The 15,800-nt window shown below is 36.9% G+C and overlaps 1 protein-coding gene across 1 annotated transcript in view; it reads right to left on the reverse strand.

The window, feature by feature from the left end:
* Nucleotides 1-15,800, reverse strand: part of ASPH (aspartate beta-hydroxylase) — a gene marked incomplete at its 5' end in the record, with an annotated part of 112,746 nt that overhangs the window by 18,969 nt on the left and 77,977 nt on the right. Inside the window, 6 exons of the mRNA XM_080609787.1 lie at nt 3,933-4,022; nt 4,629-4,727; nt 10,178-10,314; nt 11,364-11,514; nt 13,061-13,147; nt 15,163-15,248. Of these exons, the coding sequence (XP_080465913.1) occupies nt 3,933-4,022; nt 4,629-4,727; nt 10,178-10,314; nt 11,364-11,514; nt 13,061-13,147; nt 15,163-15,248 (650 nt within the window). The remainder of the gene's footprint in view (nt 1-3,932; nt 4,023-4,628; nt 4,728-10,177; nt 10,315-11,363; nt 11,515-13,060; nt 13,148-15,162; nt 15,249-15,800) is intronic.

Here is a 15,800-nt window from a genome sequence, read left to right on the forward strand (position 1 = left end):
ACTGTGATGAAACATATACACAGAAGATTATGTATGTCCAGCGCTACTGCTACACCTGAAATATTTTAGACAACACAAAAAACAAAAAAGGAGATGACAGGACAGCTTAGTAGGGAGATATGAAGATAAGTCCAGAGCAGGGGGACTGAAGCAGGCAGCAATTCCTGCCTTGAACAGAAACAGTCCAAAATCCTCTTTACTTGGAGTCATGCATAGAGTCCCTCTCTAGCTACAGTGCTTGAAATTCACTCTCTACCAAGCCTGCAATGTATCAAATTCACTTCCACCTAAGCATCACTCATCCAAACTTGGACCATGTTCTCACACTCCTTTACCCAGCCTAATATCTGTTCTTACCTCACTCTACCTAAAACAGACTATCATTTCACCCTTGTGCTTCCAGTTAATAACACTCTCCCCACATCTTACCATTAGCTTCTTTCCCTGGCTGTGCGTACCTCCTTGCCAAGTTCTCGTCAACAAACCAAACCTTCCATTTTTGTTTCCAGCAGGAGTACAGAAAATCTGAAGATGAACACTGTCCCCAGAAGCATTCTGGTATGGTAGTTTCCCTGCATGACTATTTAAGCTGGGTTTTGTTTTTTCAAAGAGAGTCATTTCTTCTCCTATAACTCATACGCATATGATAGTTGTCCATCTATCTGCCCACATTTGACATTAAGTCTAAACCAAGTGCCTAGCTGAGACAAAAACCACATTGCTAACTCTTAAGATAAAGAAGAAACATTTTATGTATGGGGTCTAATAGAAGGTAAAATATATAATCAAACACACACATCTCTAGAGCAACAATTCATGTGAGCTTATTATTAATGTTTACCTTGAAGCCAGTAAACTAGAAGGAAGAACAAATTTTTTTGGATACAAGTTAACCATAAGAACAGCTTGTGACTTACTAAGACATACAAAAAGCTATTGGAAATTCTTCATGTAATGGATTATTCCTAAAAATATCCAAGTGTCATCTCAGAGATCTTTTATTTCACAGATGTAAGGTAAGAAATTATATTGGGTAGTTTTGATTTCACATTTTTACTTAAGTGTCTATATTGTTACCATAGATCATTTTTGAGAGTCTAAAAACTTTCTTCAAGCTTTTAAAAATTATGGTACTCTGATTTTTATAACTCTCTTGAAGTATGGAGGAAAGGCTGCAACGGAATGTTGCCTTACAGTATTCATCTTAAGTACAAAAAATCAGTACGGATGAACAGAGTAACAGCAGACCATGTATAAGCTTTCACCTTTTTTCCATTGAGAAGCTCTGTAATGTTGTGTATTGGTACAAAAAAGATAATTTATGTATTACCTTTGGGCAATACACAACATATCTCTAAATTTTGATGTTATCTTGGTTAAGTCTCTGAAGTGAAAGCATAATGATTTATAATGCCTGTTCCTCAAGATGCAAGTTGTTAATAGCAGTACGACATCAACAGGTTGTTCATGCTGGCTGACTGTGTTCATTTTCAGTGCCTGGAGTTAGCCCAAATGGTAAGGGGGATGAACTACTTGTTTCAGCCACTGACTGATAAGTATGAATACTGCAGCTCTTTAAGATCCATCAGTCTTAATCACAAAGTATAATACTGTTAAACCTTATCTATTAGAAGAATTGTGCTATGAAGTTGCCTTTGACAGAATGGAGTAGGGTTAGCTTGCCTCACTCATCCTTTCCAGTCCTGAGCTTCCTCGAGAAAACTGTACTTTTGTATACAGATCTTGGCAGTGCAAGGACTAAATAATGATCATTGTACTGTTCAAGAGAGCTACAACAGTGATCTTCTTTTCCAGGAAAGAAATTGTTTGAGATGCACTCAGTTTATACATTCTGTGTGAACAGCACTTTGTCCTATAATACCTTCTGCAGTTTTAATCTATCTTAAGTCAATTTGGCATCTTCTCAAATTATAGTTGGAAAGGGCATACCCAACACTGTTCACCTAACACTTACCAAGACCGTATTCATAAGTTCTAATTTAGCTCTAATATATTAATATCTATCTTCAACAAACCTTCAGTGATAGCAATTTCACATATTCCTTAAATATTGATCTGTTTCCTTGATTCAGTCTTGAAGTTCAGCAAGACTAGCAAGGTCAGTGAAAAAATTTAGCTTTTCCATTGACGAATTTAAGTCTCCTCTATCTCAAGTTCATTTGTCATTAATTAAAACTTCTTCTACAGCAGATTTGACTCTATAAACGTTAACAAAATTATGATGTACATTAATTACATCTGTAATGGGATGTTCTAGGTTTAACCGTTCAACCCAGAATATCCCATGGAAGCAGACAGGGACTTCCTTTTTGGTTTTCTATTGAGAGAAGGACAGAGTCAGACAGAGAGAGAGAACACGTGCAAGCAGACTCTGTGTATAAGTGTAAAATGAGGCTTACTGATTCTCACTTGTAAATGAATTTTTAAATTAAAAAAAATCCCAACTTAATTGGAAAAATATTTCAGAGAAGGCACTCTAACTTACAAAATTCAGATACTACTACATTTCAGTGTTATAAATCTACTGTATGCATAGGTTACTGCAATAAAATTTCCATGATTTATAAAAAAAGAAAGCTAACCTGATGAGCTAGGCTTGAGAAAGATCACATACATAGACTTCATTATAGCCTATCTATCTACACAGTTCATACTGGAGAACTTTCTGCTGACTGGGTACTCAAAAGGTCAGCATTCTTTACAGTACTTTAGTATCTGAAGGGGGCCTATAAGGACGCTGGGGAGAGACTCTTCATTAGGGACTGTTGTGGTAGGACAAAGGGTAACGGGTTCAAACTTAAACAGGGGAAGTTTAGGTTGGATATAAGGAAGAAGTTCTTTACTGAGAGGGTGGTGAGGCACTGGAATGGGTTGCCCAGGGAAGCTGTGAATGCTCCATCCTTGGCGGTGTTCAAGGCCAGGCTGGACAGAGCCTTGGGTGACATGGTTTAGTGTGAGGTGTCCCTGGCCATGGCAGGGGGTTGGAACTAGAGGTCCTTTCCAACCCTAACTATTCTATGATTCTATTACAAGATAACTAACTAAAAACAAGTGCATTTCATGGCTATTTTCCACTATGCTTTTCTATGCTTATCCTCTTCACATTTCCCATTGAGGAGCCTGAACGGGTTTGGTTTTTTTTTTTCTGTTATTTTTAAATTCATACCTGTAGTAAACCTCATTACTAATAACATTCTTTAACAAAACCCTTTGATCCCCTACCGTAACAGGAGGGCTAATTCACACATTCAAATTTGGCTTTAAAATGAAATAGCGTTTTAAATTAACAAATTAGAAACTCATATGGCTTCCAGTAGCATATGTTTGTTTTCATTGGGCACACAACAGATTTGTTCACAGATTTCTGCTTTTCCAATCTCTTTGCTAATTTCTTACTGAACATATACCATAACTCAGCTCACACATTCAGTCCTCTCATGGTCTTTTATCACGTACTTGCTGGTGCTCAAGGTCACTGTGGGAAAGAAGAAAGTTTTGCGAAACACTTACATCAGAGCTATGACAGAACTTCTATACAGTGAAATACATATAACTGTATTTTTTGAAGTCTGGTTAAAATCTTTGTTTTAAGTGGTAGGAGCATAAAACAGTCTCTAAAAACACTGCCACTGAATTTCCGAAAGATTTCTGTTCCCTCAGTTCAAACCGCTCCATGCAAGCTTCAAAAGTTTGGGTTAGTTCTAAAGCAAGCGATGCTAAGAGGTCATATTGCCACATCAATGGCAGATTTTTTTGCTGTTGCTCATCTTGACCTCTATACACATATACCAGATAGTTGTTGCAATGGACTACTCATATTTTCAACATTGAGCCCATCGCTGAAGGTTCTTCTGGATTCTGCAGTCTCTCAGAGGTTTAGACTTTGAAGCAAGAACACATTAAATACGTACGTCTTTGTCTCCCATTCTCTGCAAGGCATCACCCAGATGAAAATAAAAGCGTCCATCATCTGTGCCAGGATCACCAGACTCCAGTCCTTCCTATTAATAGAAATAAAGAATGTGTTAGAGAAACCTCAATAGGACCTCTAAAAGTAACCTGGAACTTAGGCTGTATGAATACAATAGTTCAGTAAAAACCTATTGAGAAATGTTATCAGTTTTCCAAATTCCAAGGCCCCTCCACTAAGTCCCTCCAAGACAGAGGTGTATTCAAAGATGGACACTTGCCCCATACCCTATAAACATATACACAAGTGTTTTAGAAAGCGGAATTAAGACTTTATGTTGTAGTACTTTCTTCCCAAACACCCAGAAGTATACACAAGCCCCCTCTGAATCTTTCAAGAACCTGAAGTTTGCAGCATACTGCCAACCTCAGCACAATCACAGCTCACAATACACAGCTCACAGCTGCGTACTTTGGGTTAACAACTAATAAAACAAACACATGATAGTCAAGATTTCATAAGTTTCAATGTACAAGCTTGCTACAGGTCACAAACAGTGATCCAGCAATGTAACTCCAACAAGTAGCTTACACTGTGATTTGTAATTCGTATGCTCCTAGCTTGACATGTTTTTATACATTTCAATTATATTTTTTTACTAGTAAAATATTTACTGTGGGTGAGAAAAGAAAAATACCTTTAGATAGGGTATGCTCTCTGCTATCTTGTTTTCTGCCTTCAGGATGAAGCCATAATGTACTTTGGCAAAGCCATCATTTGGAGCCAGGCTTAGAACCTGCATGAGAGCAAATCAATTAAATATGCATGTATGGATCTGCAAACTAACAAACCTGTGCACATATTATTATTTAGTAATGCAATGACATTTTCTTCCTTGCCGACTTTCAGATGAATTCTTGGCTTGGCTGTACTTGTTTTTCCCCATTCACTTCTGTGCTTCTCCAGAAAAATCTATTACAAACCAAACTTTGAAGTCTCAGAAGTAAAATTATTACAACCAGAGTCTCTGAATTGCTTTATGCTTTAGTTGCCTGTCCTTCTCTACCCTCTTTTTTGGTGTATAGCATGCTACATTACGCAATTAACACCATTCATTATAGTTGTGTGCTATGCTCTTTGACCAAGACCAAGACCTCACAAGCTAAATTAAGCTAAAAGATTTTGTATCCTGAACAAGATTTAGATACTACTGGAGTTATAACCTAGCTTAGTTTTGCAGGACAGGAAAATGCATAAGCAAACATCCAGAAAAGGGTATTTCATGGGGACTATGCAAGAGACAGATTTGTGAGGACAGGGACAGCTGTAGGAAAGGATCAGTATATGAGGGAGTGTTTCAGGGAAAGGTGTGAAGCTGGCTGGCTTGAGCTCTGAAAACATGTACTCCCAACATTACTGAGATAATTTAAGTGCATTTGGTCTGCCTCAGCCAAGGTGGAAATTAGAGAATGTCTTGATCTACTTTCCAGGTCCACATTTCTATGATGTATATATTTGATATCATTTGTAGTTCTATGTGATATCAATTACAAGGTCAAGTTAATCAGCCGTTACGCCTCTTCTTAAAATAAGGGTGGATGGTCTTATAGGGATCTGTGAGGATCATAGAATCATAGAAGAGTTAGGGTTGAAAAGGACCTTGAGATCATCTAGTTCCAACCCCCCTGCCATGGCCAGGGACACCTCGCACTAAACCATGTCACCCAAGGCCTCATCCAACCTGGCCTTGAACACCACCAAGGATGGAGCATTCACAGCTTCCCTGGGCAACCTATTCCAGTGCCTCACCACCCTCTCAGTAAAGAATTTCTTCCTTATATCCAATTTAAACTTCCCCTGTTTAAGTTTGAACCCGTTACCCCTTGTCCTGTCACTACAGTCCCTGATGAATAGTCCCTCCCCACAAGAGCCTGGCAGTTGGTGGAATTACAGAGGCTGATACCTGCTGAATATCTAGCACAGCTGCTAAATACAAAACAACGGACAGATGAGCAATTGCTCTTGCCTGAATCTATTTTTGAAGCTACTAAACTTATGCCATGGATAAAATGTCTGCATGCATTATAGCTATTTCCCTCTGCCTTTTCCAGTCACTGTCTAACCTAATCTTTCAATCAAAGTAATTGATTGAAAACAACAAGTTCTCTGGGCCAAATTCTCTGCTTTCTCAAACCTTACTACTACATCCAAGCAAAACCAAAATCAACACAATGTGGGTATAAGACATTGAGTTAAAAATAGCAGCATTTAATTTCCTTTTTTGCAAAAAAGAGCTACTATGAAGGATCTATCAATTTGGGAATCTATCTGAAGTCCATAATAAGACACATTATTTGCAAAAAAATGAACCTGGCAAGTCGGAGTAAGGATGAGCTTGACCCCTAGTACAAGAATAGTATACCACCTTACACATCTTCTGCCTTTTGACTACAGTATTCTGTGCATAATTATTTTGATCCAAGAATCTGTACCTGCAGGGTGAAATAAAATGACTGACAGAAATATTTATTAGCCATATAATTTTGTTGTAGTTTCTTTAACTATAGGATAAAGCTATGTGATTAATTAAGACAGAATAGAATTTTCTGTATTATGGTTCATTTAAACTATGCCGAGTTGCATTAAGGCATAATCTACATTCAGAGCCCCTAAACACAAGTGAAGAGATACAATCAGCAGAAATTACACTGGAAGTATTTAATGTAAATTGTATTACTCTGTTGCTGTTGCTGCATGCAATATTAATTATGTTTAGAAATAAGTTTTACTAAACTGCTCATAGCTCATTAAATATTAATCATGAATATAGAAATTAACCTCTGGGGCTATCAATGGCTAATTAGCCAGGGCAAAGTACTGTGTCAATGTGGGTATTCTGCTTTTGGTACCTGAGATAGCCCAATCAGAGCTGGCTTATGTATGTCTGAATAATGCTACACTGAGCCATGCAGACATGCCTCAGCATGGCAGGCAGAAAAAGCGCTATTAGCAGAGTAACTGGTCTTACAAAATTCTCTTCCACTGTATTTTATCATTATCTGTAGATCCTTGAAAACAAAAATAGCTCTAAATTCCATGAGGGCTACTTTAAATATAATGTTTTCTTTAAAAATAAAAATAGCTCTGAATTCTCGGAGGACTACTTTTAACATTATGTTTTCCTGTCCCTAAGTGTAATGTTCAAAAGAAAATGCTCTAATATTAGAGGCAAAACTGAAATTTTCTCCAGCTGGACACCATTTTCCATCTGTGGTTCAGCATAAATTCTGGCAAATGCATACTAGAAACATGTATTTGTGTTAGACTATACCACATTATAGCTTTAAGTATGAAACTCTCTTGATCTGAGGTGCAGCGTTTATACACATCACTTCCGTAGCTAAAAGGAGGAACATATCATATTTAGAGTTTTGAAATAAAATTGTGATTACAATACTTCAACATCTGCTAAGACATAACAGATTTGGAATGGAAAATAACAATTGAATGGAAAATAAGTAAACTGGCCATTAAATGTAAAGAAGAAAGTTTTATTCACTAGTATTCCTTGCGCATCTATTCCAGTTCCTTGGAGATGGTGCAAGCTGGAGTTAGTCTGGTCTGAAATGGTGTATCATGACATAGGGGACAGTGCTCGTGAAGGGTCCAGCTAGCTGTGTGTGCTCAGCCCAGGCTTACACTGGATAAATATTACAGCAGGAAGCAAAGGACAAAACTGGTACGTTTCGCCCAGGAATCTAGCAGTTTCCCAGGAAATGGGAAAATTGAAGTCCAGATTCTCCTGCACAGAAGAGTGCTGAACTACTTGCGAACTTGCCTGAGGAGCAGAAACAAGTACCACATGCACAAGAAGTTAGACATCCAGGAGGAATGGAACCAGATGGAGATCGACAGAAAGCTGAGCCTTTAGTCAAACAAGGGATGTGTTTTCTTGATGATGAGTCCTGAGCTCTGCTCTATCTTTCTAGATGTCCATGCCTTCTGCACTAAAGAACACTTGCATAAAATGTACAAACATCCTCACAGTGGGAATCAGAACCCAGGATTTATAAATATTGGAGGCATCTACAGTGCAACACTGAATTCCTGCTTTCATTTGTGCTCTCTTACGTTTTTCTATCAAAAGTCTAACTTGTCCTACACTAGTGAGAAGAAGATTCAGCTACATTACAGAAATTTCCCTGGTTTTTAAAAAAGTCATGGGAAGAGGAAGATGTCTCCTGAAAGCCCTCAGAACCACCCTTCACAGCTTGTCCTTCTCTTTATTGACTATACAGAGAACTTGAGTAACTATGGTTGGAGCTCCAAACAACATATCAATCACTTTCTAAACGTGTATTGCGACAGCTAAGCGAAGCTGTCAAGAGAAGACCATACAGTCCCTGAGCAACCTGCCCAAAATCATGTAAGAAGCCTTCAGCATAACCAAGAATAAAAGCAGGTACACATGAGCTTCTCTCTGTTTCTTTGGCTATGCCTCCTTTCTTAAAATTCTTCATGTAAATTTATCCTGAACTATGAGAAAGAAAAAAAAGACATTCCTGTACTGGAATTCAGCCTGAGGAATAGCCAGAATGATTTTTGAATACAATAAATCCAACTCCTTTTAAAAGGTATTTATTTGTTGCCCTTTTACAAGGACAGAACATCACTATGATCTATACTATTTCAGTGGTTAGTGAACTGCAAAACAGAGTAATTAGTTTGGATAAAGACCATGGAAGCATGGAAAAGAACATATTAAAAGCAGACCAGTTCTTATTTTGTGTATCTGTTCTTAATCAGAGCAGTTCAGAAGTATATCAAACTTGATGTCAAAGTAACTATATAGCAAACTCATTACATTCTTACACTTATAAAAAATCCTGTGTTTATCTATACTGAGAAATTCTAATAACTATATTGTTTGCAGCAAAATAGTGGAAAATTGCAAAGGAAAATCTTGCTCCAAAGGAGCATGGTTTTGTTTTCAAGTTCCTTGCAGCTTAAGAAGCAGGTTCAGTTAATACAGTCTATCTTAAAAAGCTGATGCTTCCAATCCTCTGAGAAATTCTGACAGCAGGCCAAAAATCAACGAATGTTTTATGGAGGGACCTACAAAGTAGTCAAAGGAGCAAAGCAAACATTATTCTGGCAACATCTGACTACCATATATACATATATGGTAGTGTGTATATATATATATAGTATATATATATCATACATATATATATATACACATATATATATACCATATATACATATACACATACCACATACTATCAAGACTACCAGAGGAGCTTGAGGAAAAAAAAATGGCATTATCAGGGTTTGGCTCCTGCTTCCAGCCATGTGGCCAAACATCCTCTTCCTCTTTGAGAAAACACCTGAGATGAGAATCCCCCCAGACTTGATGTAGGGGATGGAAAGCTGCGTTTATATTCTCAGAAGGTGGTACTAATCATGCTGACTCCTCTTTGGTCTACATAACCAGTCAACTACAGTACTGTGCATGTACTAATGAGTGTTGCAGCAAGTGTGCCAACATCAAGAAGATCATCTCTGATCAGGTGCTGACAGGTTGTGCTCTACCAGTGACATCAAGCTCCACATATGCCAAAGTTTCCAGATATTAACAGGGTTTCCAGATAACAGGAGCAGGGTGGCCCTTCCTGGCAGTGAAGCTCCTCCAGCCCAAAAACCACAGTGTAAGATAGGAATATAAATCCAATGAACTGTCCACACTACAAGCATCAGGAAAGAAAAACAGAATTTAGGCTCCCTATAAAACTTGTGAAAAAACAAAGGTTAAATGCTGCGTGAGTTCTGAAATACTCCATCATGTAATTAGATGGAATGTTTCTGTAATGAAACACACTTACTTCTGCTTTCCACATCTAAGATATTTTTTTAATACTATACGTTACATCTGTGTTGTCAATATATTCCAAACCTTGATACCACAAGGTATAAGAAATCAAATATTATTAAGCATATGAAAACCATCTGCATTTCTCTATGAGGAAAAACGTAGCATGACAGTATCAGGAAATCTGAATTAAAATTAGAAGACCTTTTAAAATGGCACTAAATAAAACCCCAGAAAACCAAACCATATATCTATATTAACCTTTCAAAACCTGACATGCAAAATGTCTAACAACTGAAAAAGTTAAAAGCAAGCAGTCTTTAGAATGAACATATGAATGTAAATAATATTTTTTCTTGGCTAGAACAAAAACTTACCTCTTCATATATTTTCTTGGCATTGCTGTTATCTCCTATCAAGAGGTAACCAACACCAAGATCATTCTTGAATGAAGTATCACTGGGAAACAGCTGAACTAATTTCTGCAGAGTAACCAGGGAACCCCTCATGCGACCTAATTTGATTGAACAAGACTCAATTACAATTACATATACAGGTAACAGTAGCGAGATGCTTACACAACATCTAGGAAACCATAAATCAGAGCCAGGTGTTGAACTTTCACTAACGATCAAGAAGCAGAACTTGAAAAAACCCTTGTGCAGATAGGAGCAGATTCAGCTGCTTGGTTGTCACTGCAGTGTAGTCATGCAAGGAATATTTCAGGAAAGCAGTGCCAATGCATATCAGGCAGTGTTATGGTAACCTCTAGTGGAGAACTGTTCACAGTGTAGCAGTAACAACATTATTGAAGCTTCGGCTGCTCTTTCATACGCAGATTTCAGAGTGCTCAAAAAAATTAGGTAAACATATGAAAATAAATGTAATCTTAATTGATTAAGTAATTAAAAGCATTTCTAGTGTAACGCAATAGTTCTATCATATTTCCATTATGAAATTAACTATGCTTTACACGCTTAAAATCAAGTCTGTTCCTCGACCTCCTAGAGAAACAGCAAGATCAAAACAAGTTCATAACAAAATCCAGCCCATGGGAACAGAACTCTTTTCTGCAAAGTTGACTGTGCCTCATAGTCTAATCAGCACTTCTCGTACATCCCAGAATCGAGATCTAAACTTCCAGATGTTATCCCCTGAGTTCAATTTCATTCGTCTCTCTGTTCAATGAAAGTTTACTCTGGGTACGTATACTTTGTGTAAGCCATTAATTTCCTCATGAGTTCTCTCAGTTTCAGTAGAAAAAGAAGATTATTTTCTTCTTCCTCGGTCAATAAAAGTTTTTTGACCACCTCCCATCATAGCTTCTCATAGCACCCAATGAACTGCTGTCCACAGGCACTATCACCACACAAGCAATTACAGACATTACTTCCCTAGAAAACATTTAAAGAATCTTAAGATATTTTTCGTAAGCATTTAAGAGCTTAGGATCACAAATCCTACCAAAATTTCAGTGTAATTGGCACTTATAAATCCTTGGTGATCTTCTGAAAGTCTTGCTGACACAACTTCCAAAACATTCACGCCACTCTTGAATCTTACCAAGAAACTGCTGCCTGTCTGCTTCTCTTTTCAAGCTGAGTTTTATGAGATCTGAAGGGACATTTGGCAGACTAACCACCTCATCATAGGTGTTGATAGCTTTTTGCAGCATCTCATTACTTCTCATTTTCTCAGCTAAGTCATCTTCAGACTAGAAAGAATCACAAAACCATTATTAGAACACATAATAATCCTTTAGGCTTAAAAATAACTTTGTTTTCTTTAAAAGGCAAACTATATGATTGTTAAGATTATGGGAATAATTTTAGAATTGCCTTCGATATGTATAATTTTGGCATAACAATGAAAAACATAATTGGTTGTGTTTTACGGTATGGTAGATCAGAATTACTGTTATTTCTTGTTTCCTATGGATTGTTTGAAAGCGTGAGTATGAGAAATTTTGCACCTAAACCATACATTAACATGGAATTTTGGTTAATGTTCATAGAATTCATAATTTCTGCTTTTGAAAATAGATGAAGCAATCTGTTTTAGTAATATAGAAGACATGCAAATTGGTGACTACGGATTATTTGTATGCTAAGCCTCACACTGGCAACAAGACAAAGATCAAAACACACCAACAAATATTTCTTTCATATATTCTGACACTAATTTATTTACACCATTTCTTAGAAAACTAGTTGACTTTACTTTTTGCATATGTTGATGAAATATCTACCCTAAAAGTCTTTCAGAACCTAGATTTGTTCAAGTTCAGGAGCAGACTGAGGGATATATGAGATCTCTACTGTGAAACTACAGCTTTGGTGAAGCTAATGGAAGCTACAACAGTTTTCACCTGTGGTATGGCATTTTCGTAATTTGTTTCTGTAGCTGAAAAAGTAAGACTGTACCTCAAATGCTAAATTTTTAAAGCTTTAGTTTGAATTGTTTATACAAATGCAGGCATTTCCATATGTTCAATGCATTTTTCCCCAAATACTTTCATTTTTTTGGTTTACATTCATTCTTATGTCAATTAGCAGAGCAAGGTATAGATGCACCGCAAGCACTGCAGGTGCAGAAGGTCTTACTGGTCTGTTTAAACTCACTCTTGTATCAGTCATACACTTGTAATGAAACAGCTTCAACTGTGTTAGCTGCATCTGCTGTAATAAGTATCTGGAATCTTTCTGTACTTCTGTCCTTTACTTTTTAACCTTGAGCTACTTTGAAACTGAATACATGAAAAAAACAAACAGCATGGTTACTCAGCCAAACAGTTGATCGACTGATATTATTTATCCTTTTAACACTCACTCTATAAAAACTCCAAGTCTCCTTCTCTACTCCCACTAAGCAACAAGCAGCATTTAGCCCACAGATGACACGTTCATTTACCAGCTGCAGCAAACAGTATGTAACAGTTAAGTTCTGTCTGTTGTTCCTGCACTGGGACATTAGCTGGGATTTATTGCTTACCATTCATCTGACAATTTTCATGAAGCGTACTGGACATATCTTATTTTTGTGTTATTTACAATAGTTTCCACTAAAGTTAGAAAAAAGCTCCCAAAGTAATTGGAGAAGGATAGAGGCCTGAAATAGATACAATATGACAGATCACATAATTCTGTTTTTCCCTAGGAACATCCATAACATTATAAATGAAGTCTGACTGGGGTTTAGAACTCCGTTGTTAAAAAAGGTTTATCTTTTTTAATATTATAGCTTTTTTTTTGTTTTAGTACCTGTGCTTTCCCGTATCTTGCTCGAGGACTCTGTGGGTATTGATTCACTAAGGCCTCAAACGCCCTTAGAGCTTCTTCAACTTTTCCCTGGAAAGTAGAGATATTTATCAGCCATTTTCTCTAAGAAAAATGCTGAAGGATGTACAGCATAACAACACAGTTCCCCTAGTTAAGTACAAAATAAAAACAAAAAGATGGACACAATCAACAGTTTTCACTCATATTTTTGTTGGGATTCATGCTTATTTAAGACAAATTTGTTATTATTATTTATGAAACAATATTATCTATTTTCCATGGTTAAAATGAATGGCTTTGTTTCCATTTTACTCGCTTTCCCTTTGTTGGCTGGAAAGACAGCTGAGATGACAATAACCTGTGCATATAAAAAGAGTAAAGGTTCTATTGTTAAGAACAAAATCCAAACTGAATGTAACAGAGAATAAAACAGAAGTTCTAGACATACGTGGAAATTTCCTCTCTGCATACTTCACATGATGAACAGTATTGTAACTACAGCTCTTTTAGAGGAAATACTGTTTTGCAGAACAGTGCTCCTCAGGACACCTCACATGTGCTCCATGTCTCTTCCCTGACTCATATAAAGTCCAAATGTAGCTATGATATATTCTCATGACTGATGCTGACTAACAACTAAGGATAGAAGTTGAGAAGAACCAGCTGTGTGGTTAAATGGGAGCTACACACTGCCTGGCAAAATTTGGCATCATATCTTGCTGCCATTTCCAACACTTATAGCTTTATAAGTATGGTTAGACTATCATAAACAACTGTCTTGCTATCTTCAAATATTCCATATCTCTTATTTGCTACTAAATTTATCCTGCTTCCTACAAGACAAGCATGATTGCCTGCAACTCACTAAGAGACACAGGCAGGAAAACAAGAGTCAGCCAACTGACCCTACAGGCTCATCAGAAGTTCCTGTTGTGCCTTTCTCTGACCAACCAATTGTTTAAGTCACAAGAAACATGAAAATGCTTTTTACTTTTGTATTCTAACATATAAACAAGGCTCCCAGTGAAGAGCAGCAGCAGTGGCAGGCTGAGATTAGTGCTCTCTATGTAGTAGCCCTTCAGCCTCATCACAGACTCCAGGGCTGCGTAGACAGCAAAGTAAAGCTAAAAAATGCATAGTCAGTCTTCTGAAAATCAAGACTATTCCTACACCTGCAATAACCAGAATAGTTTTTATTGTACTGTACTGGAAATGAGTTTGAGCCCTGTCAAACCCAGGGTACAGACCTGTAGGTGATCTCCATGTGCTAGGACTGCCTGTGAGGCATATCAGTTTTTACAAGATTTACATACAAAAAACTTAAGGTCTCTCATTTCTAACAGTCACATAGCCTTGTTTCACTACTTAACCTCAAATCTGGAAAATGGACATCTCTGCAAAGGTCTTGCTTTCTGAAACACTCAAATAATTAATAAAACTGGAAGTTATCAGAGGAGATGACTGAAGAGTTTTTATTGTTGGAGGTTTTTACTTGGTTTTCATAGTCAAGTTTTTACATTCATAACTACCAAAACTGACTGATGTTAATGCCTTGGCTGCCTCTGGTGACAGGCAGGAAGATCTGCTTCATGCTCTAAGGAGCTGAGACACACAGGACGCACACAGAATTGCAACAGAAACAGTGCCTACTACAAAGACGTGCACCCAATGCTCATGAAGCATATGAACACTGAGAGATTGACATGCTTATATTATTTAAGTTCTCTGATAATAGTTGACTAGTTGAAAGGACAACAGTGATAGGACAAAATTAACCCTGTTCCATGTGATTAATTTAAGCATATTTTGATGAAAGGAACTCAACAGTTAAGCCAAATACTGTCAAGGTTAAAGGCAAGCAAACACACATGAACAGACATGCATTTTTGACTTCAAAAGATTTAAACTAAATTATGTAGCAGAAATGAAACTTGAAGGACAAATACACACTGAATGTTTAATTTTAAAAAGTTAATTTCACACAAACTAACCTGAAAGTAATTCTCCCTTTTTCTAAGTTATTTCTCATTTTATTTTCTTTTGTCCACTGTCTACAGTCCTGACTGAAACATTTCAAAACTTACTTTTTTACGTAGTTTTTCTGCAGCATCTAGTTCAGCCTTAATGGTCTTATCAAACTTGTTTAAGAGCTTTGGCTTCTTCTTTTTAGCTAGAAGAGATTTAAAAACCACACAGTTCAGTACGTTTTTCATATTTCACAGCAGCTGTTTAGAATAATGCTTAATTACTGACTAGTACTGTGCTGGTAAAGTTTGTGATTTTCAAATAAGGCAATTGAAATTGATTTTTTTACCTATTACAATCACAAACACCTGTATGAAAAAGCAATCTTCAGTCATTCCAACTGAATAATGAATAATGCAGCTGAGTTTTTGATAAAGGATTTTGCATCTCATATATTCAAGGATTTTATTTTTTTTCCAATTAGTACAATTAAAATGGAAGAATAAAGAGAGCAGGTATTTTTTCACATTTATATGGCATTATGAAAAATATCATTACCAGGACATGTTAGCAGTTTCTAAAGTTGTGCCTATATATGTCTACTTCCTCATCTAAAGCAATTAAAAGAGTTTATAGAAATCACAGTTACTTAGGGTATGAGGGACTCAAAAAGTCATGTAGACTGAATTCCTGCTGAAAACATGTTCAATGCTGAAATGCTTGATCAAGACCTTTTAAAGTGATCAAGTTTCCACAG

The sequence above is a fragment of the Psittacula echo genome (genome assembly GCF_963264785.1).
Source record: "Psittacula echo genome assembly, chromosome: 2".
NCBI classification, from domain to species: Eukaryota; Metazoa; Chordata; class Aves; order Psittaciformes; family Psittacidae; genus Psittacula; species Psittacula echo.